This window comes from Brachionichthys hirsutus, chromosome 13 (assembly GCF_040956055.1).
Source record: "Brachionichthys hirsutus isolate HB-005 chromosome 13, CSIRO-AGI_Bhir_v1, whole genome shotgun sequence".
NCBI lineage: Eukaryota > Metazoa > Chordata > Actinopteri > Lophiiformes > Brachionichthyidae > Brachionichthys > Brachionichthys hirsutus.
Window position 1 is genome coordinate 10,586,378 of NC_090909.1, and position 27,124 is coordinate 10,613,501.

Here is a 27,124-nt window from a genome sequence, read left to right on the forward strand (position 1 = left end):
CCCCGGCGCCGGTCCGACAGCGAGGCTAACCGCTTTCAGCTAAAGGATAAGGACAAACCGTTCTGCAGTTTTTTCCTCAAAGACATTTTATTGGTTACCAGCAGCTTTTGCTTTCCAATTCAACTTGTGGCATTTAACATGTCGACGCAGCTCTAAACCATTTCGAACTTTTAAACCAACCGAGAGGTACTGCCATGCGATTCGGGTGAAGTGACGACGCCACATTGTTCTTTTTTCCTGCGAAAACTTTTGCGATGGGTTTTAATCAGCATAAGCCAGTCCTTGAGTACAGAACTCTGCCTCAGAGATGATTCGGGATGGGTGGAAGGGGGGGCGGCCCGCTGCTGCCGGCACGCGTCTCGTCCGATGCCACGCACGTCCATTCATCTCTTCTTCTGGGCTTTCTCTGCAGCCTTGGTCGTCTTCCCACTAATTTCCTTGAACTCGACAGACTTGATGACACCAACGGCCACAGTCTGCCTCATGTCCCGGACAGCGAAACGACCTGGGGGGGGGCCAAAGAAAAAGGTGAGTGGTCAGCAAGCTGTACTCTGCACATATTTTATTGCAAATTAATACATTTCCCAAGTAGCAGACGTAGTTTTTATACGTACCAAGAGGAGGGTAGTTGGAAAAGGACTCGACGACCATGGGCTTCTGCGGAACGAGCTTCACGATGGCGGCATCTCCAGACTTCACAGACTTTGGCTGGTCCTCGAGCTTCTTGCCCGAACGACGGTCGATCTTCTCAATGAGCTCGTTGAACTTGCAGGCGATGTGAGCCGTGTGGCAATCCAGCACGGGGGCGTAGCCCGCGTTGATCTGGCCGGGGTGGTTCAGGATGATGACCTGGGGACGCAGTTCTAATTAGCAACCGTTACCAACTCAATATTTGGCCCCGAAATCCAGCCCCCCCGTCCAAGGTCACGCTACGAACCTGAGCGTTGAAGCTCCCGGCTCCCTTGGGAGGATCGTTCTTGCTGTCGCCGGCCACGTAGCCGCGGCGGACTTCCTTGACGGACACGTTCTTGACGTTGAAGCCGACGTTGTCGCCGGGCATAGCTTCGGCCAGGGACTCGTGGTGCATCTCCACAGACTTCACTTCAGTGGTTAGATTGGGGGGGGCAAAGGTGATGACCATGCCAGGCTTCAGGAGGCCAGTCTCCACACGGCCGACGGGGACAGTTCCAATACCTGAGAGAACCGGCAAAGTGTTGCACAGCGTAAGAGCGTGGTCCGACTTTGAAGATAAGGAGGTATAAAACATTCACCCACCGCCGATTTTGTAGACGTCCTGCAGGGGCAGACGGAGGGGCTTGTCAGTGGGGCGGGACGGTGGCAGGATGGAATCCAGAGCTTCCAGCAGCGTCGTTCCAGAGGCAGAACCTTCCTTGCGCTCGACCTTCCACCCTTTGAACCAGGTCATCTGCGGAAATAGCCAAAGACAGACGTCAGTCCACGTCTTCCTCCCCCATTTACAGTTGTTGCAAAGAGAAGCGTCCTCACATTGGTACTGGCTTCAATCATGTTGTCTCCGTGCCAGCCAGAGATGGGGACGAAGGCAACCGCTGCGGGGTTGTAACCGATCTTCTTGATGTAGGTGCTGACTTCTTTGGTGATCTCCTCAAAACGGCCATGGCTGTAAGGGGGCTCGGTGGAGTCCATCTTGTTGACCCCAACTATGAGCTGCTTCACACCCAGGGTGAAGGCCAGCAGGGCGTGCTCGCGGGTCTGGCCGTTCTTAGAGATACCGGCCTCAAACTCCCCGACGCCGGCAGCTACGATCAGCACAGCGCAGTCAGCCTACACAGGGAGGAACACACGGGCCTTCAGAACGCCGAGCATCAAAGCGATGCGCCGAGGAAAGCTCAGAGAGAGGCCCGCCGTTACCTGAGAGGTACCGGTGATCATGTTCTTGATGAAGTCTCTGTGTCCAGGGGCGTCGATGATGGTCACGTAGTACCTGGCGGTCTCGAACTTCCACAGGGCGATGTCGATGGTGATGCCACGCTCACGCTCCGCCTTCAGTTTGTCCAGGACCCAGGCGTACTTGAAGGAGCCCTTGCCCATCTTGAGGGGTAAATTGGAGAACCAAATTATATATATAAAGCGTACAAATAAAAAACTTCAATTAAATTTAAATAATCTGCAATTCGACCTAGGAAAGCTCATTTTAATGGCCGTTTATGGTTTAACAGTGCCACATTTTAAGCTCTGGAGTTCCGGCCTCCGAGCCAGGCGAGGCCTTCGCTAGCTGTTCTGCGCAGTCACCAGCTTTGCTAGCGCCAGGCCCCGCCCCATGCGTGCGCGCGCGCGCAGCGCCAGCGCTCTCGCACTGGACGGCGCGGCTCTCAGTGGTCACGCCGACGCCGCCATCTTGGCTAACTGTTTTAGAAAGATGAGGCTCACCTCGGCGGCTTCCTTCTCGAACTTCTCGATGGTTCTCTTGTCGATTCCCCCGCATTTGTAGATCAGGTGGCCGGTGGAGGTGGACTTCCCGGAGTCCACGTGGCCGATGACCACGATGTTGATGTGGATCTTTTCCTTTGCCATTTTGTAAAGTTAGCTTCTGTCGGGCGACACACGCACACACCCGTTAGCCGCCATTATTTCTGCCCGCGCACCACAAACTCCCATTTACAACATCTCCGGCTCAGCTCGACGTCGAAATTACTGTTGCAACAAACATTTCACTTCGAGACTCTTTGTTACGAGGACAAGTCCCGGGCTTGGCCGGCTAACGGGTCACTGCTAGCTGGGCCCCGCCGGCTAACGGGCCATGCTAGCTGGGCCCCGCTCGGCCACGGGCCACGCAGGGACACGTGTTCCACGATGAGCCGAGTCGTGTTAAGTTACAATGAACGCCAAACATCCGCCGCTATTCTGTCCCGAGTCCAACGCGAGACACTTGAGAACAAATGGCTTCATCCAGGAAGGGGGGGGGGGGGGAGCGACGCCATCTGAGCATCATTTCCCCTCCGCCTCCGCGGCGCCCTCTTTGTCCCCCCCCCCCCTCACATCATCCCATCCCGTTAGTTTCGACGCAGTTAAAAGTCATCAAACCGCAGCAGCATTCCACGCACAGAAACGATCCGGACGTGTTTTATTATTATTTATATAAAAGCCCCAGGTCCGTCTCATTTACAAGTCACATAACCGCAAACGTCGCGTTTAGCTTGGAATAGCAATCCCGTTTAAATCCTCCCGTCCGTTACAGTGAAGCCGCGCCCCGCCGGCTAGCTCGCGAGGAACGGCTAAACTCACCGGTTTCACGTTTCCACGGCAAAGACTGCTGCCCCTCGCCAGGTGACAGAAAGAGGACGCGCAGCCGCGGACGGGGAGCTTTTATACTGGGCGGAGGCGGTCGGAGTCAGATCGCCCTCCCCGGTCGAGACCCGCAAATCACACGCATTCCTGCGAAAAACGTCAGCGCGTTACCGGATGCACCGCCTGAAACATTTATTTTATTTTATTTATTTATTTTTATTATAAAACAAATAAAAATACAGATTTGCAGTTAGGATAACAAATATAGAAACAAAATTTACAGATACTAGTACAACCAAAAATTCATTCAAATACTGGACACTATAAAACAAAATTAGGCATTTGCATACAGGAGCAGAGACATTTAATCTAAAACAATAAATAACTATCTGGTTATGGTCTGATTTAACTCTATAGCAGTTTATTTATATGCTCATTGAGCAACGCGCTGGTTACAAAAAACAAACAAACTCATAAATCATATTAGTATTTGTTATTTGCCTCACTGGATTTATGAATGCATCATAGAAGAGATGAAACTACTGAAAATGAACGGAGAACAAAAATCCAGACAAAATAGCATTAGAAAATATTTAAGAGGAATGTGAAGACTTTATTTTACATCATAACCAGTGAACGCTTTGGTTGGTTACTATTCAGAATAAATAATGTTGCGGCAGTAGAAATGGTGACCCAAAAAACGGCACGCAATTTGGAAGAAAAGTTAGCCAGGGTTAGGTTTACAGGGTTTGGCAGGGCGGCGTTACACAAACAATCACAAGGAAGTCTCGTTCATGTATTCATTAATCATTAATTTATAATTCAAACTTTATGTGGGCCAACACTGAAGGCCCGAGCAACAAAGGTCCCCTCACTCTCGACCCTTTCCACACTGGACATCCTCCCCTTCACCCCCCCTAACGTCAGGCCTCATCAGTGTGACGGGATTTCTTAAATTAGAACAAGATTTGCATTCATTCGGCGCAGGCACATTGACAAGAAACACATTCGCAACTATTTGATTGAATTAAGCCTGACGTTATCAGGGTGGAATATAATGAATGAGTGGATGAACTTTAGTTTTCTTAAAGTGATGATTCTTGGGGGTGAAGGGATCTGAATATTTGTCAGTCCCCCCCCCCCCCATCCCATTCCTGTGGCCTGCTAGAAGAACTGCAATATTTTGTGTGTCATTTCATAAATAGACCTCAGGGTGAAGCGCTTCAACACTGTGAAAAAGACACAACTGAGGTTTATAGTGTAGGATTCTAGGAAAGTACAAGTTATGTTGTTGTTGCCACTTCATATTTACATATTTTGATATCAGACATTCACAACTATCGATGTAATTGTGTTATATATATATATATATAAATACATATAACAAAGGGAGGTGACTGGTTTATGTGAAACAGTCATAATTTAAGTTCGGCGCTCTCAGTGAGGGTCGTAAATATGTGGCCAGGCCTCTTTACTAGAAAGCATGTGTCTGGAGTCGGAAGCGTTACTCGCAGCCCGAGGGTCTCGGGTGACAGGCACCACGAACGCAAGCTCCAGGTCTGCACAGGTAAAACGCTGCGCCATTCAAAGTCTCGTCTGGAGACCAGCAGGGCATAACCTGCCTGATCGGTTTGACCCAGACAAGCCTGATAAAGTTGATAGAATGGGGATTGTTTTTTGTCTTTCCCAGCCTACAACTCATGGATGAAATAAACAAGACTGTGCCCCCCCCCCCCCTCCCCCGTAGAGTTAACACAGTCACTCAAGTACAGAGCCTGTTTTACCAGTGTCTGAAACAAGTGGTTTTGGGCTCCGTCCCCAGCTGAGCCAAGGGACGTAATCAAAACAGCCACCGTTCAATCGTGACCCTAAGGCATCTCTCTCACTGTCCTCCAATCACAGCTCGGCCCCTGAAGATGCAGCTTTGACTGATGTCCGAACAGAGTAAAAGTACAACAGCTGCGCCTTTATTTCAGTTTGTGTGTGTGTGTGTGTGTGTGTGTGAAAGGGCGAATGATTCAATCGGCAGACTGGAATTCGGTCCCTGGCAGCACATGAGTCAGAGTCATATACAGTATGATCCAGTATGAGGGTGGTGTCCATGGCAACAGGAGACATCTGAACATTTCAACTCACACTCAATATTCTCTGCAACTCAAACAGTTGCAGAGATTATTGATATGTAGCATGCATGTATTTCTTGCTGTAAATTCGGGGATGATATTTGATCAGCTCCCATTTATCCCTCCCGTTTATTTTTACGTTGAAGGAGTCATGATGTTGTATCCTGCTGCCTGGATGTTTCTGTTTTACTGCCATAATTTGCCAGCAGTAAAAAGAACTCTTTATTGACTTCGAACGGACAAGAAGAGGTGGAAGTGAAATTCTGTATGAACCATCCAGAAATTGATCATATGTAATGTCATGTCAGGGCGCTCTTGTAAATATGATGCATCTAAAATGAATCACTCCACAAGCCATTAAATTGCTTTGAATTATTCTGCCCTCCAGCTGCAGGGGCACCGAGGTGAAGTCCACAAGACCCAGCTCACAGTGGAACTCAGTTCCTTCCAGAGAGCCAGGAATCTTTACGGGCCAGCCAACGCCGTCCACAGTAGACAGAGGGAACCGCCGTGGACCTGCGTCTGTGCACGGGAGACATCGTGATGTTGGACAAATGCACTGAGACGATAATAACTGTTGCTACAAATCAATGGCTTGCTGCCTTTATGGGACATGTGGCCGATGATGATGGTCACAAACCAGACATGTGGCTCAGACCGATTCCGATTGAATGGGACATTTAGAAGTTTCGGGTGAGTCAATATAAATAACAATGTATGCAGCCTGCATCCATTTATAATCTGATTCCAGGGGAACAATCTATGCAAATGATATACCTTTACAAGACAGCCAGAGTCACATCTCCTGCAGCGCCCCGATCCACGCTCACAAATCAGGTTCACACGTGCAAAGTAATGACTGCTTTCACCGGTGATGTGCAACGCTTGGACTGGATTCGTTTTCAAACCGAGAGTATGAAGGACAGTTGTTCTCACATGGACATTAGCCGTTGACTAAGTACATTCATTTTAATGTCTCTCAGGGGACACACTACCGTTGAAAGGTTTGGGGTCACCCAGACAAAGGAAGGTCGGTTTCATAGCTTCTCTAACCAGCTAAACTGTTTTCAGCTATGCTAACATGATTGCAGGGTTTTCTACTCATCTATCAACCTTCTGACGCAATGAGCAAACGCGTTGTACCCTCAGAACACTGGAGCGGTGGTTGCTGGGAAAGGGCCTCGATACACCGACGTAGATGTTGCACCAAGAGCCAGACATCTGCAGCGAGAATAGTCATTTAGCTCATTAGTATTTCTGATTAGTTTAAATTTATCATTGATAAATACAGTGCTTTTCTTTCAAAAATAAGTGACCCCAAACTTTTGACCGGTCGTGTACACAGAATTTCATTTATAGAATGAAATTTATTTTCAAAGACTTCTCATTTTTAATTTGTAGAGAAATGGCTTGTTAGTCTGAGAAGTTTAGTTTTTTGCTTATTTTATTTACATTTTTGTTTTTCCTGTTCACTTTATTTTGGTGATGTCACCAATGTATGCATATATATACACAGTATATACTGTCTAAACAATAAATATATTGTTGGAAAAAAAAAAAAAAAGACTTCTCCGCTTTTTGGAACAAAATGCATCAAAGTGAAATCAGAGACGAGCTGTACTGTACCTCACAACATACAGTACACTAAAGTAACAGAGATCCCCAATAGTAAATGTTACTATTAACAGGAAGACTAAATATTTTGAGGTACATTTAGGACTCCAGGATATTGTTTATAAACTGTTTATTATTCATACCTCACAAGACACCAAAGATCAGTCATCGTGCTCCTGTGAAAACGTGTCAATTTCTGTTGCAGCCATTTTGATTTGAATTTATTTCCTGCTGTCTCACATGTTCATTTAATCCTGACTTTAGGAATAGAAATGTGAAACAGTGACATGAACGTATTTGTAGACATCGTTATGGGTAGAACATTATTTAACCAAACAAGGAAAGGGTTCAGATAAAATAATATTTCTCTTTTGTGAAATAAAACATTGTGTGTGTGTGTGTCCAGCCTAACATTAGGACACATTTAGAAACATCTGTCAGCTGTCATATATCTGGAACCATCCGTCGACAACAAACACATGCGTCCAGTCAGATATACTGACTTATCACTCAAGTACAGAGCCTGTCTTACCAGTGTCTGAAACAAGTGGTTTTGCAAACACACTGAAATTGTAAAAATGTGACAAAGGACTCAGATAACAGGGTTTACGGTTGTATAACATTCCACAAGGCATGCAAATAAATTAGTGCATCCATTTAAAAAACACAAAGTCTTTTGCAGTCATAGTCCACTTTGACATAATGACAAGTTTCTGTTACAATTACAGTTGATTATATTTGATGTCTCAAAGACGTACGCAAAAACAGAACAAAAATAAGGCACACATTATGGGACCTGTACTACCGGTAATTAAAAGTGAGAGCAATATGTGCTTTGACTTGTACCATATTATATTACGTCATTTCATACTTTGTTGAATTAGCAAAAATAAGGCTTTTGGTGTATTTCTAAAGTGAAATGCACGTCTTTGGTCTTTCTGGTTCATCCGCAAGCGGTAACTAAATAGAAATGGTGACCCCAAAAAGCTTCAAAAATATTTACTGAGTAAATATGGATCCCATCTCAATCAGAGAAACACAATAAAAACTTCCCAGAACGTATACACTTAATATATTGTTTATAGTTTAACCTGAGTCCTTGTGCAAATATCACCTCAAGTATTATGAGAATGTCTGATTATCTGGTTTCGTGAACTCTGCTTTCAGAAATCAAATAGGAATTTGGATTTCACTCTCTTCTGTGGATGTATGAGTGAATGTTTGCTACCAGGGATTGTATGCCATTTTAATCTCGTTGTACAACTACAATGACAATAAAATATTTATATTCTATTCATTCTTAATACGAAGGACTTTCTATGGAAACAAGACCGCACCTGATAATACCTGATTCTGTGTGTTTGGTGTTTGAGCTTTATGCAGAGATTAACCCGCTGCAATCTCCTTCAGCTTCTTCTCTCTCGTCCTCTGTGACAGCCCAAGTCTCTATCTTTGAGGTAGCAAAAAAGGTGAAGATAAGAGCACCAAAGATGCTGATAGCGCCTGACACCCAAAACACCTTTCTCCAGCCCTGCAGGGTGTGCTGAAAACCAGAGAAGAAGTGCATTACATTAAATAGCATGCAGTAAAGAAAGTGCATGAAGAAGTCTGGAGTGGCAGAGAAGAATGTCAGAGTAGTTCAGGACATGTACGAAAGCAGTGAAGTGTGCAGTAGGAGTAACAGGGGAGTTTAGTGTAGAGGTGGGATGCACCAGGGATCAGCTCTGAGCCCCTTTTTGTTTACCATGGTGATGGATAGACTCACAGAAGAGGTGAGACAGGAAGCCCCTTAGAATAGGATGTTTGTAGATGACATTTAGAGAATCTAGAGAAGTGGAGGTCTGCTCTAGAAAAGAGAGGAATGAAGGTGAGCAGCAGTAAAACAGAATACGTGTGTGTAAATGATAAGGAACAGTGAAGTTACAAGAAACAGACGTAAAGAAGGTCGAGTACTTCAGGTACCTCGGATCAACAGTGCAGAGTGATGGAGAGAATGTGGAAAGGAGGTGAAGAATCGTGTGCAGGCAGGCTGGAACGGGGGGAGGAAAGTATCAGGTGTGCTCTGTGATAGGACGAAGGGACAGGTCTACAAGACAGTGGTGAGGACAGCCATGATGGACGGCTTAGAGACAGTGGTGAGGACAGCCATGATGGACGGCTTAGAGACAGTGGTGAGGACAGCCATGATGGACGGCTTAGAGACAGTGGTGAGGACAGCCATGATGGACAGCTTAGAGACAGTGGTGAGGACAGCCATGATGGCTGTGAGACAGTGGCTCTGAGGAAAAGACAGGAGGCGGAGCTACAAGTGGAGGAGATGGAGATGCTGAGGTTCTCCTTGGGAGTGACCAGGTTGGACAGGATTAGAAATGAGACAATAAGAGGGACAGTGAAGGTTAGACGTTCTGGAGACAAGGTCAGAGAGACCAGACTTTGATGGTTTGGACATGTCCAGAGGAGAGACGGGGACTATATCGGTAGAAGGATGCTGAGGATGGAACTGCCAGGGAACAGGACTAGAGGTCGACGCGTGCACGCACACACACACACACACACACACACACACACTAATGTGAACAAGCTTTCCTTTGAGGAGTCTTACATCTGTTGTAAAGTATCCAGTAACAATAGGCGCCAGGACTCCAGGAATTGTTCCAAAGGTGTTGGTGATTCCCAAAAGCATTCCAGAATACCTGCAGAAAAAAGAAAAAAAGATTTTCCAGTACAGTAATACCTTGAGATATGAGTATAATTCGATCCTGAACCAAACTTGTGAGTAAAATTGCTAAATCTAAATACAATTTTCCCCATATATAAAAGAAATGTAAAAAAATGGAATCCATTCCGGCCGTCTAAAAACACTAAAATAACGCAAATGGAAAAAACATGTTATTATTTGCTATATGGATACACACACATGCAATGATATAATTAATTATGTTCTGTATTACTGTATAAAATGTGGTTTTATTATGAGTTACCTTCGAGACAGACGTAGGGAGGGAGGGAGGGAGAGTTGGACGGTACGTAACACTTTATACCGTATTTGTACCTTTTCACGTACACTTACACAAACTTAGATATAATAGTTCTGTCTTTGGAAGGCTTCGTGGTCTTGGTAGCCTCCTTCTGTCTGAGGATTCATACCGTCGATGGACTCCGCTCATACTGGCGTGCCAAATCACTTACGTGGACACCACGGTCATATTGATTGATAATTTCATGCTTCATGCCTCTTTTCTTCTCACTGAACGAGTGAAGTGCGCTCGGAGAACACGCAGCACTCTGCCATCTAGTGTCAGCCTCTGGAAGCGAGCGCATAACGCAGGATTTGCTATTTTTCAGTTTGACATCTAAGTCACTGAATGCCATTATGTTGTGGACATCGACAAAATCACGCTGGGCTTCAGGGAAAGTGTGGAAGGTCACGTCCAGAAGCTACGACTGAATCCCTGCGTAGGGAGAGAGTAAGGACGGTAAAACCCACCGAGGAGCAATGTCTATTTGGTTGATGAAGACTCCGGCGGCGGACGTTGCTCCTGTGGTTATGGAAAGCGTGAGGAAGGTTATCGTGAGGATGTGGCTACAGCCAACGAAATCCACGGCTATGAGGAATCCTGCAGCTGACAGCAAACCTGCAGAGAGGACGTGGATGCCAGCGTACTCTGAGAGAACAGCACTGACATGATGTACTACGTAGTTGTAACGACGGGTATCTGAACTTTATGAGAGAAGAATCTGAATACCCCCCCCCCCCGAGCGTGAGGATGAGCGATTCGACGTTTCCTCACCTGTTACTGTAAACAGCTTGCGTACAACAGTGAGGCTGAACACCTTCCGTCCGATGAGGTAGTCTGCTAGTAAACCCGACAGAACCGCCACAAGCCATCCACCGAGGTACGGCAGAGCAGAGAGGATTCCATTCTGGACAGAGACGCGATGCGTTATATTACACACGCATTGATATTCCCCTTTTGTGTCTGCTCAATGAGCGACAAAGATAGAAACGGGCAAACAGCTGAGCGGACTGGTGACCATGCAGGGGACGTTGTCCCAACAAGGACACAATCAGTCCCATATCGTCATTTACGTATTGCAACATTAGTATAATAGCATCTAATTTAACTACTTTTTTTTTTTTTCAAATATGGTTTTTGTACGCAAATATGATAACAGAAAACGTTTTTACGTTCAGTTTATTTATTTTTATTCATCAATTATCTAGAAAGCACAAAAATCAAAAAACGGTCCACAACAATTAATGTCTTTGGCTTTGTCCAGTTAGTGTTTGAGTTTGTATGTTCTTCCTGGATTTGCTGCCCTCCAAACTGAGAGGGTTTTTCAAACGCTAAGGAATCTTGCTTGCTGCGCCCTCATCAGTTTAGCAACGCCCCAGAGTGGCGCCGGTTGCCCTTTTAGCTCCATGTCAGCGTGGGAAGCCGTGTTGCGCAAGACCTCGTGTTCAGTTATCGCCAGTGCGAGATTATAACATTTTGCATTTCCTGTTTGAGGAAATAAAAACATTTAATTAAGATTTAAAAAAAATTATGTTCGATTTAAAAATGGAACATTAATCGAGCGGAAAATCATGCGTCAGGGACCAAAGGCGAATGAGAACATTTGTAGTTAAGTTTCTTTTCTGACTGAAAAACTTTAGAGTTGATGTGGATCGATGAAAAAATAACGTTTTACAGTACAATAGTAGCAGGGTGACAAAAACAGGATTTAAAAATCCGCCTGCATGAACCTCATACACAGTATTTTACAAGAAGGAAGGTAATTTTCCCAGTTTTTACTAATTGCCTTCAATCAAACGCATGGATTAGCCAAATTGTTAGATTTAACACCCGAACAAAGAATATTGAAAGCTCACCGATTTTAGGTCAAAGTGCAAGATGTTGTCCATGTAGGTGGGCAGAGAAGTGAGCAGAGTGTAGTAAGACCAGTTAGCACACATCTGGGTGATGATGATGACCCACAGCTGGACTGACAGCAGTATGGACAGCAGGGGCAGGGACAGGCCGTGACCCGTACCCTGTAACATGTCATAGAAATGAGTGGGAACGTTAGAAAACACAACCAATATACGGTAATAACAACAATAAATATTTGAAAAAGCCCAGAAGCAGAAAGGAGAGGACGGCACAGATTTCTCGTTGCTATTGTGATACAATGACAACAGATTTAATACATTCTTTAAGCTGTCAACTTAATTCTACTTGATGTTTTGGCTTTTTGAATCCATACTGACTTTCTACCATTATAACGGCAGATAAACAAACAGTGAGGGGGGAAGGGAAAGCAGAAAGAGAGCCAGAACTACGAAGGGAAATCGTTTGTGCCACATTTGAAATGTGGCGGATATGAATCGAGCGCCGCGGCGCGATGCACCAGGTCTGTTTTTGACTGACAGAGTGGAGCATCTTAAGGAATGGCGTATGGCAATGAACAGAACAGGTACCCCGACCGAGCAGCATGCACCAAATCATCACTTGGTGCTGCATATTCACCTGAGGTCCGATGGAGTTTATGATGTAATCTCTCTCCTCTGGGCTGATTCGGCGATGTGTGCGAGGGTCATCGGAAACCAAACTAAACCAAAAGACTGACCAGAGGCAACCGGCGCCGCCTGCAAGAGGGCACACGAGTGTTCCGCTGTTATTGGTCAATAAAGATGCTCGTATCCAGACACCGAATGGTTCCTGCCACAAGCAAACCAGCTGCAGTTCATAGCATTTCTTTACATCTTATTATTCATTCGTTTTCCTGACCGCTTTGTCTGTCACCGGGTCGCGGTAACAGAGGGGCGGGGTGCACCCTGGACAAGCCGCCAGCACCACGCAGGGCCACATAAAGACAATTTAGTGTCACTAATTCACCTAATTTGCATGTTTTTGGTGGTGGGAGGGAGCCGGAGAACCCGGGGAGAACACGCAAACTCCTCACAGAAAGGCTGCAAGTCAGATTCAAACCCGTTATGTTATGAGGCAACAGCGCTAACCACTGGGCCACCGTGCTGCCCTTGCATAAAACTAATTTGTATCAAATGTTCTTTATGTCCAGCATTTAACATCTTTCCTGTGATGCAGTTGACTTTCTTGAATGTGTGTACGAGTTTCTTTGTGTCTCCCTCTCTCACCACAGATATAGAACACGGCTGGCCAGCCCAAGGTCTGGCAGATGTAGGCAGTGAGCGGCAGAGCCAAAAAGGCCCCGAAGTTGGACCCTGATCCCGCCAGGGTCAACAGACTCGAGCGCTCCAGAGGAGGGGCCCACCGAGACCACAGTGCCATCATGGCTGGGAACGTCGTACCCTTGGAGAGGAAGCACGGAGACAGGCAGCCAGACAGGCAGTCAGACAGGCAGTCAGATGGGCAGCCAGGCAGTAATGTTTACCTCCAGCATGATCTGTTTATCAGTATGTTAGCAGGATTACAGAAAAACTATCATTCCTTATATTCATGAGGTGCGGTGGGAGGGCTGGCAGACGGAGCAGGTCCACTTCAATCAATCCATTTAATGTATTATATCTCATAAACTATGAATTTGTCATCAATAAGCATATTATTGAAAAACAAATTAATAATAATATTACAACTGTTCAAACTAGAGCGACACTGACAGAAAGCTGCAGCCTCCAGATCAACCCTCTCACCTCTCCGAATCCCTCCAAGGCCCGCAGGGCAAACAGCCAGCGTGACCCCATCTGGGCAGCGAGCGGGGTGAACAGGGTCAGGATGGCGGTGCCCAGGACACCCAAACCCATGAAAATTCTGCCCCCATAGTGGCCAGAGAGGTAGCCCCCAGGGATCTGTGTGCACAGGTAGCCAAAGAAGAAGGCTCCCAGCAGCCAGCCCTGAGTCTCCGAATCCCATGGGTACTGAGGCATCTGGAGAGGGGGGGGGGGCATTTATGACAGGTGGCACTCAAAGACAGGAACGCATCCCGTCTCATTTACATCAGGGTTCATTATTCCACATGAATCGCATCATGATTTCACACAGTGAAGGAGACACAGTTAGAACGTTACGGAAGAGGCAAAATGCAATTGGCTATTAATGAAGGTATTAGGTTTAAATCAGATGGGACTGGGTCACATTCCTGTCACGTCCTCCTGGCTAATCAAATGTCCTCTTATATGTGCATAAATGTAGTTCAAGAAAAAGCATCTAAAAAGCTCCTTACCCCCTCTGGATATTGGAAGCCATCGCTGTTGTTTGTGGTCCCCGATGGCAGCGGGCAAACGTTGCTTTTGGAGCCGTTCTGGGCTGGCTTGGGGACAGTTGTATTTACCATGGCTACCATGGCAACACTGAAGTTGACCCGGAGCGCATAGACCACACAGAAACCCAGGAACATCAGGAAGGCCAGGTTGAGGCGAACTGAGCAGCACTTGGGAGGGACTGTTAGAAAGTTTCACATGCAGACGCGTTTAAAAAACAAACACATCTGATTAAAACATCATAAAACACGTTGAATGATCTAAAACAAACAACAAATATATATAAATCAGCTGTTTTTAGAACCAAAGTAATAGCGTAATTCCAAAGTGAATGGGTTGGTTCATTCATTTTGTTTTAAATGGGTCATATGAGTCATATTATAAAGGGACAAACCATCACGGGACTGCTTTTAGGTAAATAACATAATGGGGAGATGTTTGTGCTCTCTTCCTAGTTTATTTTCATTTCAGCCACATGAGAGCTCATTGAACCGTCATTTACCTGCAGCCACCCGAGGGTAAGATACCTTATTACTGAGTAACTACTGAGGCGCTGCAGGCCGATGACAGAACTATTACCTGCATTAATTGTTTCATCTACTGAGTTGCAGGAGAAATTTATGTTTTCCTCATTTCATATCGGTCATGAGCAAATAATTTACGAAACTTCCACAAGAAGCTGAAGGTCTGGCACGCGTCAGACTTAAAATCTGAACTGAACCTGCAACGAAACGCAGACGTACCTGCATTCTCTACGAGGGCTTCGGTGTCCTCGGTCTCGTCCGCGGGGGCCGAGATGATGGAGCAGCCATTCGGTAACGGCATGCTGCTCAACGGATTCAGAGAATACCAACTTGGTGAAAGGATTTCATCGAGTCATGGTGGCCGGGAGACTTGATCGAGGGAGGCACGGCACGCAAACACATGACAGACAAGGAAATACAAAAAGAAAAACAAGTCAGCAGATAGTAACCCTAACCGCTAGCCAGCAGGGGTTTTTTTTGTGGACAACCCAACACAGTCACACAAATAACAATTTCCTGATTTGCACACGAGTTTATTTCTATTACTCAAAACCTTGCACTAACAAGAGTTAGAGATGAAGATGATTATGTCCAGGGTGAGTTTGTCTTTTGAAGTCCTGCGCCAAACCGGAACCTGTGAAAACGAAATGTCAGGCAAAACAGAATGGCTTTGGTGCTGTGAAATCTAAAGCTGTCCGTCCTCAAAGATCCTAACTTCAAAGCCCAAACCTTTTCAGGAACTGAGAATCACCTGTCTGTCCCCCCCCCCCCCCCCCCCCCTCGGACTGACACGCATCAGTTTCTGAACTCGTTTCATGGCAAGAGAAGAAAGTGGGGAAAACAGCAGAGTGTCAGATGACAGAGGAATGATAAGAAGTTCCACAGATAACCCGAGAGCCTGGAACTGGCTCCCGGTTCTCTGTGATCGATTCTGTTCGATGCTCAGCAACACGAATATAAAGATAACAGCGATGACGTGAAGAAAAACAAACATGTTGATCTTCCACACACCTCAGTCAATGTTAGGGCCACGACGACTTACCTCGAACTTGATACTACAGTACATTACTCAGCTTTGTTAACTTGATATTACAGTGACTGGAGCGTTGTTGTTGTTGTCATTGTTGTTGAACGACCGCTTGCATTCTTATTTATTTAAATTCAACTTACCTCGCGGATGCTTTGGGTTCAAATCAGACTTGGACTGCCCATCTGTAAAAATGACAGGAAAAACAAAGAATCATCGCGTATCGCTGCGGACCAGACGCCGGATGTGACGTAATTTCGTCACAAGGTAAGTCATGTGACCACAGCGGTCTGTGTGAATAGCGATATAAGAAACGCCGAAGTACTGAGGCAGTCAGAACCCAGTGAAACCAGCTCTTATGTTTATACAACGCACGCACTGCTGAGCGGAAGTGACGTTTCCCGTCTGACCAAACTCTGCTCCGTAACCCTACTACAGCGAGACCATGTCCCGCCCCCCTACGTCCTCTGATTGGTCTGATTGGCGAATCGTGAAAGTATTTCTAAAGTTTAACCAATCACCACCCACTTTGGACAATCACGCGCGTGGTAGGGCGGGCCCTTCCTTCACCGTAGTGGAATTTGAAAACGCAGCATTTTGCGTTGAGTTTACTTTTCGATCGTATCGGCGGTTGGCTTGAAATGTTTTAAATAACAAGTAACACGATTATAAGTACACGAAAAAACACAGAATCTATCTTTCCCTCGTACTAGCAGCTCTTAGCAGTTTATCTGGTCAAAGTTACTTGGTGCGAAATGCGTTTCCACAAAGCTTCAGCAGGTTTAATGTGTTGCCATAGCAACGGGCTGCGCCTCCTGTGCGTTGTAAACTGATGTCCAGCTGTCAGAGGTTCGGTCTAGCTAATTGTCACCTATAAATTACACACCTGCCGTCATAATCATGGCCCATTACAGGGTGAGTATTTGGAACATACTGTAGTACACGGCGTAGCGATTGTAATTTTGTTAACATTGTTAATGTCGGCTGATAGGAGTAAGCCCAATGAAGCATGGGCTAATTAGCTAGCATCATAGCAGAGACTCTTAAACAGTTCCCCTCCTCAGACGTTAGTTTGAATCATGTTTCTATTTCCCGTTTCTCTCCACAAACCCGTCATTATTTTTGCCCGTTGCTAAAAACCCGTCAAACGTGTTCTGCAGGTTTACTTGCAAGGTAATAATCATTTAGCCTGTCGTGTTTCTCAGGCCTCGGAATCAAAGCGAGAACATTTTAGAAGATATCTGGAGAAATCTGGGGTCCTCGACGCGATAACGTCCGGTGAGTATACAAAGAAGCTCAAAATGCGACTCGAGCACGATGCTTCTTACTTTCATCGATGATTTATCACCATTTTACTTCTCTTTTGCAGCTCTAGTCGCGCTGTACGAAGAGACGGACAAACCCAACAATGCACTGGAGTATCCTGAGCTTCCGGTTGTAATTAATAACAGTGATGTATCTGTGCCCTTTTTCTTGACTTGACTTCACAAAAAATAGCATCAAGTCTAAATTATTCACTGATCTTGTTGTGGCTGTCATTGACGTAAGGTATAGAGACCGGAATGGTAACAATATTGAAAATAATCTCATATTACATATTTTAAGTTGGCACAGGAATTCCATACAATTTCACAAATTTAGAAGTACATGAGCAGAACTTTTAAGTGGTATTTATTCCGTTATTGCTGCTCCAGCAGCTGGATCGAGGATAAAAACTGGAGCCACCAGATGAGTTATCCACAAAGCATCATATGTCCAAAATCCCTTTATTTATAAAAGCAGTAAAATTACACCAGACTTGACAAACACAAAAATAAACCTTAGTTTTAACCAGAGTTTATGTGTTCCCACAAATGTGAGGACACTTTGCATGCAATCTGCTGCACAATTCTGCAGCAATCACCGGAATGCCTCATTTAGGTAAATCGCTTCCTCATTGGTAGGATTGATTTGTTGGCATTATTTTTGTGCATTTGAATTGTGCATTAATTCCTTAATTATACAGGTGAAAATGTGTGGCAGGAAATGGAATAGAGAGCGAAGCCGGTAATTAAGAGTGTGTAAGCACACGTTCTTCAGAGGACTTTTTACGATCAACATTTAAGCACATTAGAAGTTGATTTCAACGTATGAATGTTGAAACCACAGAATGAATGATTATTTTGTTTGTTGAATACCTCAGTGCTCTCTGGGTAGTAAACTAGTACAGTCTACAGGGGGTTAGTTAGCTACCGGTAACTAGAGACAGAAACAAACAAACAAAAAGAATATATCTACGTGAGCAGTCGGAGAAAGAAACAACACTGTTGTTGTTGTTTTTACTCATATGGATTTAAGGCAATAAAGATTTCTGATTGCTAAACGAGTGCATATGTTGACCCTAACCATCGGCCCAGTTTCATAAAGCTTCACCTCGGCGCGGCTGGTCCGGAGCCGGCAGACACCGAGGCTCTTCGTATGGAGCTGGACGATCTGCAGCAGAAGTTCAACCTGCTGATGGAGGAGAACAAAGAGCTGAGGAACAAGGTGAAAGTCTGCTAACAACCAGAAGTGCACGTGTGTTGAGCTGTGGGTGAACTTCTGCTTTAATACCACTTCCAGCTGATGCAGTGTGAAACGCCACCTGAAGATGAAGCGGCAGAGTGAGAGGGGGCGACCACCTTCATTGCTTTCGGGGGTTAAAGAGAAAGGAAAAGCATTGAGCAATAATAGCATGTTTGAAGTAGATGAAAGTGTTTATTACATAAGAGCGAATGTACAGTGAAACACAATCACTGTTAGTTTTCTGAGATAACAAGCGACGTTTTTTGGTTTGTCATAAATAAAACATGATTTTCCAATATTGGCATTCGTCTTGATGTCCTAAATGTACAAGTGTTTTTCCCTGCCGACACACACACACACACACACACACACACACTCACACGCTCATCTGGAATACATGAAATAAAAAATAAATAAAAAGAATTCCTTTTTAAAATGATTTAATTAAATATGAAAATCAAGCACGTTGCCATAGGTCGCTGGTCATGTGCCTAATGAGAATTCAAAGTTTGATAAATGACAGCATATTAAATGAGTTCTTAGTTATATTTTCCATGGCAATGAATAGAATCTGAAACCAGTTATTTTAGTGCTAAATATTCCTGCTGGATTCATTCAGGCTGTGACGCTGACTCGTGTTACATAACGGCCCTGTTTGACCTGACACGACTTTATGGATTTGTGGTTCATCTTTCCATTCCGCCTCTAATCAGTCGGACAGTTGGATACAACCAAATGAATCGGAACATTAAAATGTGACTGTGCCCACTGTGGTCCTGAAGAGTCAACAGATGACACACAATCAGAATGCTTCGTGTGCTCTTTAAAAACATCTTTCTGCTTTCCAGTGGATTGCTGTAATGTTTGTAAAGCATGTTGAAGCTGTGTTCACAGAACTCGCCCCAAAAACAGATTCTGCTTGGAGCTTCTGCTGCAGCAACCTGCCGTTCATATCTGCAGATCCGTTGGTGCTCGTCTGCCGCCGCCGCCGCCGCTGCTGGCCGCCGACGCGCGGCGGTTGGGAGAGGACGTAGACGCGCTGTTGCTTTCGTGGCTGTGTCGAGATACGGAGCTCAGCTCCCCCACAGAATCGGGGCTCTGGGATCTGCTCATTCTCTTAACGTCCGACTTGGAGAGCATCCTCGCCCGGGGGCCAACGCAGCCGCTCCGTAGCTTCGGGCTGCTGTTCTCGTGGTAGGAATCTCCGCTGTCGGAGCCACTCCCCTCCACCAGGATGGAGCAGTTCCACGGTGGAGTGACCTTCCGGGACTTCCTCGCCGACCCCGGCAGCGCCGCGGAGGAGACCGTGTCCGCGGCAGGGAGCGGGGGGTACTCCGAGCTGTCGCGGCGCACGTCCTCGTGAAGGGGTGACGGCCGTTCCTCCGGCTCGCCGTGCTTGTCTGTGGAGGGAGATCGCGTCTCGCTGCTGGTGTTGGCGGAGCTGCTGTTCTCCTCTGTCGGGCTAGGCATTCCCTCTTTGCTGTCCTTGTGATCGTCCGCCTTTGCCCCAGGGTCCCCCTGTATGGGGACGAAGGCCGAGGACGCGTTAAGAAGAGGGTAGGCAGGTCCATTGCCCTGCTTCTCCAAGAGCAACGTGTATCCGCACGGCGCGTTGGGAACGACCGATGTGCCCACGCACACCTGATGCACCACCGAGTTCTTCTTGGGCTTGTTGACGTAATAATCGTCCAGATCGTCCTTCAGGTGCGGGTAGCAGTCCAGGATGCCCTTCCTCAGCCTCTTGAATCCCAGGTGCATGATCTCAAGAAGGCTGAGGAAAAGGGAGATGCAGGCAATTCCTTGCATGAACATCATGAAGACCGTTTTCTCAGTGGGCCTGGAGACAAAGCAATCCACCACGTTGGGGCACGGCTCCCTTTCACACTTGTAAAGGGGGTGGAGGCGGTGTCCGTAGAGGATGTACTGACCCGTCATGAAGCTGACCTCCACCACTGAGCGGCTCACAATGTGAGCCACGTAGGTGCACAACAGCGAACCCCTCAGCGGGGCCTTGTTCAGCTTCCCCTGCTCGAGCTGCCTCATCTCCTTCTCGATCCTCTTTCGCACCTCCACCAGCTCCGCGTCCGCCGCTTCCATCTCCCGCCGGAGAGCCACCTTCTTGCCGTGGCGCTCCTTCTCCAGAGCTCGCAGCTGATAGATGGCGTGGCACATGTAGACCAGCGAAGGCGAGGACACGAAGATCACCTGCAGCACCCAGTAGCGGATGAGGGAGATGGGGAAGGCCTCGTCGTAGCAGACGTTGCGGCAGCCGGGCTGCTCCGTGTTGCAGACGAAGTCGGACTGCTCGTCGTTCCACACGTCCTCCGCGGCGACGCCCAGGACCAACATCCGGAATATGAACAGGATGGTGAGCCAGATCTTGCCGACCATGGTAGAGTGGATATGCACCTCCTCCAAGATCCCTCCCAGGAAGTTCCAGTCTCCCATTGTGCGTTTCTTTACACTGATATAATGAATAACGGGGAAATGGTCAGTTGTGAGTTATTCCAAAAAGCCCAACAAGTACTGACAATCCTCTTGATGATCCCTTTTTTTATGTCTTGGAATGGATCACGACCAACATCCTGTATGCAGTGTCGAGTTGGGGCACAACTCCAGGGGGGGGGGGGGGGGGGTCGGCAAAGTTAAAAAGATACGTACAACTAGTCAAAGGAACACTTCATCGACAGTCAGAATACCTCAAAGTCACATATATATATATATAAAAAAAAAGAGTGGACTTACATTTCATCCTGGATATGAAATGTGAAAAGGCCTTCAGAACGCTTCGGATCATGTTGATCTCACATGTTTTATCTTCTCTATCTTCTGGACAAGGGCAGCTTTTCACACAGAGGGGGTTTCAGCCTCCGCTGGTGGTGAAAACTGAACAAAAATAAATGATCGCCGTCGGCTCTCGTTCTCCACTCATAGCCAGTGAAAGACAAAATGAATCAATGCAGGTTGCAGTGCTGTGCTGTCATGCTGCACGCAACAGTGTGGATGGACTGACTGCATGTCATCGGGGCGGGGGGGTGAGGATTGTAAACATGCTCAGAACTGGCTGGCAACCTTGGTTTTCAAGTTCATGTAAAAAAAATAAGAGACATTTCACCTGAGAGCTGTACTGGTGTATTTTAGCAATAGAGCTTTTTTGTATTTTAGGGTTCCCGTGTTGCTGTGTCGACTGCTTTTCACACTCAACCAGCTTGATGAGATCTATGACTAGTTCTCCCACTGATGCTGAGCGCCTGCCTGTCGGCTTCACTCGGCTGTCTGAGCCATCCCAGCGTGAAAGAAATGCTGCAAAGGATGCTTTCAAAAAACCTCAAATGCATAATTTTATTTCTCAATTTACAAATTGCAAAGTGAACAAACAGAAAAAAAATCTGAATCAGACCAGTATTCGGCGTTGGTTATCATCTCAGATAACCAACCAGACCTCCCGTGGATGTTGGCGGCCCCTCATCCTTCTGTCTCCTCATATCATCCCTGAAACAATATGATGCTGAGAACATCCTCATGACACCAACAGGATATTTGGTTCTGGTTTTGCTGCAGAATACATTTTGGGCCAATCAGAAGCCTTCCTGGTGGTTTAGCTGTTTGTATATTTCTCACGATTGAGGGCATTAACCCGGATCGAACCCCCACCGTACGGGGCTGCTCCTTGTCCCTTTGGCAAACAAAATGCCTTCAGGTACAACCAGATTCATCAGTCTGGTATCGTCCTGACCTGGACCAAATTAAAATGATACGGTACATGTCTTTAAACACACCATTCCATAGTCCAGGCTGGAGACCGAGTGACTCGAATACAGAGTCGTTCTCCATATTTCCTTGGCCCAACCGACACCTGAATCCTTCGAATCATTCTCATTCAGCATCCTGGAATAAAAGAACTCTGTACTCCGGCCCGGCTGGAATCTATTTTTCACTACGCTGATCAATGGGACATGTCCGATTTCATACATGGTTGATTCTTCACTGTGAATCTAATCTAGGTTGTTCCTCCCAACCGCTGATGATTAAAAAAACGAATCGATAGCACGGCTGGACCGACGAGCCTCTGCGTGTGGAGGCCTGCAGACACGAAGGAAAACAAATGAGAGCGACCCAACTGGTTATGCAGAATGTTTCCCATTTATTACTCAAAATAACAGTTTCCTTCTATTAAAGATAGACGAAACGGAGACTAAAACATGCAGTGATATGATTCTGAAAAAGCATCAAGTCACGGAAACACCAATAATCCCAGATTCCTCCTCTCGGGGCCGTTTCCAAACTAAAACAGCTCATACACAACTCGTTATAGAGAAACACGACAAGAAACGATTCACGTACTTTTGAGAATCGTGTGGTTAGTGTTGCCTTTGTGCATTTCAGCTGCAATAATCACACCCGACAACTCATTCCTCCGGGGCAGATCATTCGCTTTGAATTTGTATTCGTACAACTCGAATGTAGAATCTGAAGTTTACCTTTCAAGCAAGTTCGAAGACTCTTGATTATCAAATATTTTTTGGGGGGGGGGACACACGAGGCAGAGATTGGAAGAAAGGAGAAAAATCAAATACTTTATAGCTGTAGAAAAAGGGCAACGTATAAACTGTGTCTGTGTTTAAATGTGAAGACACAGAAATGCTGATTAGGTTCACCAACAAACTGGATTATTTGAAAAATACAGAGTGTTCTTTGTTTTGCAGAAATGGATTAATCGGGTTCAGACAACGAAGGTCAGCAAAACGATAAAAACGATAAACCTAAATTAGTCCCGGCTGACTACCACGGAACACAAATGACCGTTTCATCCTAGCGAGGAAACTTAGCAAAACAATCGTTATAAAACCAGCATTGTTCTTAAAATGGAGCCGCACAAACAAGCTTCTACAAACGGATCAGGGAACGTCACGTTCATGTCAAAACAACTCAATCTTTTTGACAAATGACGGATAAGATGAGGAGCAGACGCTTTTCTAGCGTCCCCCTGACTTGCGCCCGGCCCAGGAGCGAGACCGAGAACGGGAGCGTGATCTCGACGCGGACCGGGACCTGGAGCGCGATGGCGTGTGCGTCTGACGCACCTCCTCCTCGGCGTAATGGGAGGACGCCGCCGGGTTGACGGGTTCTCGGGGGGACGGAGTCTTGGAGTGGGATCGAGATCTTCCTCTGGACTCTCTGCGAGGCCTCTGCCTGTATCTGACGAGAGAGAAGTGGGTGTGAAGTCACCCCGGACAGGAAGGAGATGAATATTCACAGCACGAAGCTCCGCGCAGAGAGCGCTACCTGTCTTCCTCACGGCTCCGGCTTCGTCCTCTTCCGTACACCCGTCCACGAGTCCTAAAGAAGAGGCCAAAGTTACGGACAACCGGAGGAGCGAGAGAACGCAGCAGCAGCTTCCAGGAACGTGAACTCACTCCCGAGGACTTTCCGATCTTCTGCGATGGCGCTCGTAGGAAGGGCTGCGTGAGCGGTATCGCTCGTAGCTGCGGCTGCGCGAACGCCGGCGCCGACTGTCCCGGTCGTAGTCATCGTATCGGGAGGATCTGCCCGGAGAACGTCTCTCCTTCGTTTTCATCTGGTTGGGGGCTGGTGTGAAACGGTGGCGGAGAAAGTGATTAGAGCAAACCGAGAGGTTTGTTTTCATGGTTAAGGAATCTAAAAATCCAAAGTAAATTTAGGACAATCGTTTCTGGTGTAAATAACAGCGTGGGGGACCGAGGTGCTCGGCAGAGGTCTGTGCTCTTCAGGTGCTTTCCTAGTCGGCTTATGGATCAAACCTTTCAGCCGACAGTAAATAACACACACGATGACAGTAGCTGCGCAAACATATGAAGGATAAACACTCACTCTTTCGGTCACCCTGGGCAAACTGGATCTCAATCTGTCTGCCACACACCCACTTCCTGTCCAGACTGTGGAGAGCATCTTCTGCATCACGTACATCCTCAAATATGCTGGGTGGTTAAGGTTTTTATTGGACCATTGTTACAAACGTTCTTCCTTCCTTTCCCAAGGAATGTGATGCGACACTGTAAACAGTCATTATTCTACGTACTGCGAGCGATGCAGGACATGACATTTCTTTTTTTTAATCCTTGTGTGACCCATTTTGTGATGTGAAACAGTTACAAATACAGCATTGCTATGAACCAAAATAAATAAACAGTAGATTATTTTTTGTGGAGATGGAAGATGAAGCAAGGCTTTTCAAATACATCAATTAGTTTTCTGAAGGATCAGGATCACAAAATACACGAACAAATCAAAGACATAAACGGTTGATTTTGATATTAGAGTGTAATTGATAGAGGGACAGCTGATTTTTGTTCAGATTTGTGGATTTGTCTTGGGAGGATACAAAACAATTCAGACTTGTTACCTTTGCCCATGCTTGACTTTGAACTTCATCTTGATCTTTATACTCTTTAATCGACTCCCACAGAGACTTGGGTTTCCTGCTTGCCTTTTCCTCTTAAACCTCTTTTCTTTTGCGACATAGCCGAGCCTCGTCTCCGCTCCCTTTTCCTCTTCATGCTTTACTTTCTCTTTTCAACCTTTTCCCTCTCTCTGATCCTGAAGGACTTTGTCTTTACAGCTACTCTATATGGGTCTTTGTTACTCTTTGTGGCCGGTTCCACAACTTGGATGCTTTTACATTTTCTGAAGCAATAACAGAAAAATATTTGCGTTAGATATTCAATCAAATTACGTGCAGGTAAAAATATGTCATCAGAGACGATCTTCACTGCTGAAATGAAACATGTTAGTGAAAAGGCAGAACAGCACAAACTCATTGGGAAAGGATATTGAATGTATGCAAATCCTCTTGCTTGGCGTGTATAGAAGTCAAGTGGGATGTAGACATCTACTATCGGCCCATAGCGGCCAAACTCACGCCGCAAATCCTCAGGCCTGAACACCATAAATACAAGTATGACTGAACTGATAACAGACGCAACTCTCCTCACATTATCATCAAACAGTAACAAATTAGGAGAGAGAGAGAGCTGATGAAAAATGATGTTAAATGGACAATTCACCCCAATGTTCATGTTGTTGCTCGACACAACGTCAAACCGAGCTGCTGCATTTTGCTTTGGAACACTTCCTGTTTTGTTTTGGGGTCAAGTGACCCTTTAAGTTACCCCATTTAGTTCAACATGTAGATCATCCTTCACTGCAATTGTATTTTAAACCAAGCCTATAGGAGAAGTAGATGCAGCAACGTCGCCCCTTTCCAGAACATTTAGAAAGCATTCTAGAGTAAAGCGCACGTTTAGCAAAACAGCATCTAATTCTGCGTGGAGAGCATTGATCAATATATGAACAAGCCAATAGAGAGGAAAAGAACTTTCAAACCAACATGCTTTTTTCTCTCTCTCCAAAATTCATAGATATGGTAAATAAACTTTGAATGGGGTAAAGTTGACCAAGTAGTCAAGAGGCTTCTCAATTTAAGCCCAATTAAATAAAGCTTTTTTTCCACCTTGAACCATTTTAACACTGAAAAAATAAAGATGGGACAGAGGATTATGATGTTTATTGCTAAATGATCTGCGCTTTCTTCCCTCCATTATGACTCTGGTGTTAAAACATGCAGCGTAACATTCCAGGAACAACGTGAGAACCTGAGCCTGATGACGCTGCACCATGTGCCTCGTCCGGTTTTACACTTTGCGCCTTTATTCGACTGCGTGAAGCTGAAATTATGTGATTTTCCGGGACGACACATTCTTTTTCTCGTTCTGCTGTAGCTACATGCAGGAAGTTTTACTGCTAATGTTTTATTAGAATAGCGAGCTATCTTTAGCCAAGTTCGCTACAGAAATAGTTCAACCAAATGAACGCCATTTCCGGAAGACACACGCCTCCTAATAGTAAATAATCTTAACTATTACACTAAATCAATCTTATCGAGTTAACTTTGCGTTAGTGTTAAACAACGCAAAAAAAAAAAAAAAAAAAACGAGCGCTAGCAGAAACGCGAGGCAAACAAAGAAACGCAACCACCGCAGCAAGTCGAGTATTACAAGGCTTGTAGTATTACACCCATTCGCTATTTATTTTATATATTCATTAAATGTGACTCAGACAAGAAGCACTTCTTGCAAACGACGCCCCGGTGCGTTGTTTCAAAGTAATTTGACGCTCCTACCAGAAGGCTAAACTTAGCTGCTAAGCTACACCAGCTAACTAGCGTTGGAGCTAACGGGCTTTCTTTGTCGCGTGTGATCGTGGACTCACCTGGATTCATCGGAAATGTTCCTCACAAACAAAGATGTGTTTGGGGGCCTCATGTATCTGGCCATAAAGTTTAACGCTGAACTGAAGAAACGACTTTCGGGAAAAGGATAGTCTGCTTTGAAAATACGCGTAACGCATGCGCTTTCACAAGGCGCCTGTATTCATTAGCGTTACAGAAAACACGGGCCATAAACCAGCAGCGCCCCCTGCTGGTTCAACGCCTCTTGTCGTTCTTCTTCTTCGGCTCTTATTACCGGGCGGCACAAATCTAATAAACGCACTACAGCCACTTACTGGTGTGGAGAATACTGCAGTGGATTGACTGACCAAGTAATCCAGTCGAAATTCTCTCTATTATTCCTGCATCACTTTATAATTCAAGAGAAGATAGTATATTTTCCATGGCTACTTTTCTAGTAGATGTACTATGTACTGAGGACTTTCAACAGAAACAAGACCGCAAGGGCTTTTTTGAAATGCTCCTCTTAGACAGGATGTTTGACTGTATTTGTACTGTAATACATGCTACTGTGTGACTGTACTTGTACTCTAACAT

General features: G+C 45.8%; 5 protein-coding genes and 1 long non-coding RNA gene across 6 annotated transcripts; 2 read left to right on the forward strand and 4 right to left on the reverse strand.

Annotated features, from left to right (window-relative positions):
* Nucleotides 1-60: 60 nt before the first annotated feature.
* On the reverse strand, nucleotides 61-3,309 carry LOC137903524 (elongation factor 1-alpha). Its single transcript, XM_068747675.1, has 8 exons — nucleotides 3,265-3,309; nucleotides 2,410-2,569; nucleotides 1,891-2,070; nucleotides 1,507-1,803; nucleotides 1,276-1,426; nucleotides 938-1,194; nucleotides 615-849; nucleotides 61-505 (listed from the first exon to the last, which is right to left on the reverse strand). Exons 2-8 carry the CDS (start codon nucleotides 2,551-2,553, stop codon nucleotides 384-386), a joined length of 1,386 nt encoding a protein of 461 aa, XP_068603776.1. The 5' UTR covers nucleotides 2,554-2,569; nucleotides 3,265-3,309; the 3' UTR covers nucleotides 61-383.
* Nucleotides 1,938-6,954, forward strand: LOC137903526 (uncharacterized). Its single transcript, XR_011105766.1, has 2 exons — nucleotides 1,938-2,078; nucleotides 5,779-6,954. It is a non-coding gene; the product is annotated as an uncharacterized lncRNA (long non-coding RNA).
* Nucleotides 6,534-15,949, reverse strand: si:ch1073-513e17.1 (sialin). The gene is made up of 12 exons (XM_068747673.1): nucleotides 15,921-15,949; nucleotides 14,970-15,119; nucleotides 14,190-14,407; nucleotides 13,660-13,893; nucleotides 13,144-13,318; nucleotides 12,515-12,633; nucleotides 11,878-12,039; nucleotides 10,796-10,928; nucleotides 10,492-10,639; nucleotides 9,607-9,697; nucleotides 8,352-8,547; nucleotides 6,534-6,611 (listed from the first exon to the last, which is right to left on the reverse strand). The coding sequence occupies exons 2-11, from the start codon at nucleotides 15,049-15,051 to the stop codon at nucleotides 8,380-8,382; spliced, it is 1,530 nt and encodes a 509-aa protein (XP_068603774.1). The 5' UTR covers nucleotides 15,052-15,119; nucleotides 15,921-15,949; the 3' UTR covers nucleotides 6,534-6,611; nucleotides 8,352-8,379.
* Nucleotides 15,950-16,590: 641 nt separating this feature from the next.
* mycbp (MYC binding protein) lies at nucleotides 16,591-18,691 on the forward strand. Its single transcript, XM_068747676.1, has 5 exons — nucleotides 16,591-16,692; nucleotides 16,983-17,055; nucleotides 17,147-17,195; nucleotides 18,174-18,303; nucleotides 18,379-18,691. The coding sequence occupies exons 1-5, from the start codon at nucleotides 16,678-16,680 to the stop codon at nucleotides 18,421-18,423; spliced, it is 312 nt and encodes a 103-aa protein (XP_068603777.1). The 5' UTR covers nucleotides 16,591-16,677; the 3' UTR covers nucleotides 18,424-18,691.
* A 578-nt stretch (nucleotides 18,692-19,269) lies between these two features.
* On the reverse strand, nucleotides 19,270-20,769 carry LOC137903523 (gap junction alpha-9 protein-like). The gene has a single exon (XM_068747674.1). The coding sequence runs from the start codon at nucleotides 20,767-20,769 to the stop codon at nucleotides 19,270-19,272; it is 1,500 nt and encodes a 499-aa protein (XP_068603775.1).
* Nucleotides 20,770-22,455: 1,686 nt separating this feature from the next.
* Nucleotides 22,456-26,633, reverse strand: LOC137903098 (serine/arginine-rich splicing factor 10-like). Its single transcript, XM_068747227.1, has 6 exons — nucleotides 26,569-26,633; nucleotides 25,111-25,236; nucleotides 24,172-24,278; nucleotides 23,739-23,910; nucleotides 23,608-23,661; nucleotides 22,456-23,520 (listed from the first exon to the last, which is right to left on the reverse strand). The coding sequence occupies exons 1-6, from the start codon at nucleotides 26,631-26,633 to the stop codon at nucleotides 23,298-23,300; spliced, it is 747 nt and encodes a 248-aa protein (XP_068603328.1). The 3' UTR covers nucleotides 22,456-23,297.
* Nucleotides 26,634-27,124: the final 491 nt, after the last annotated feature.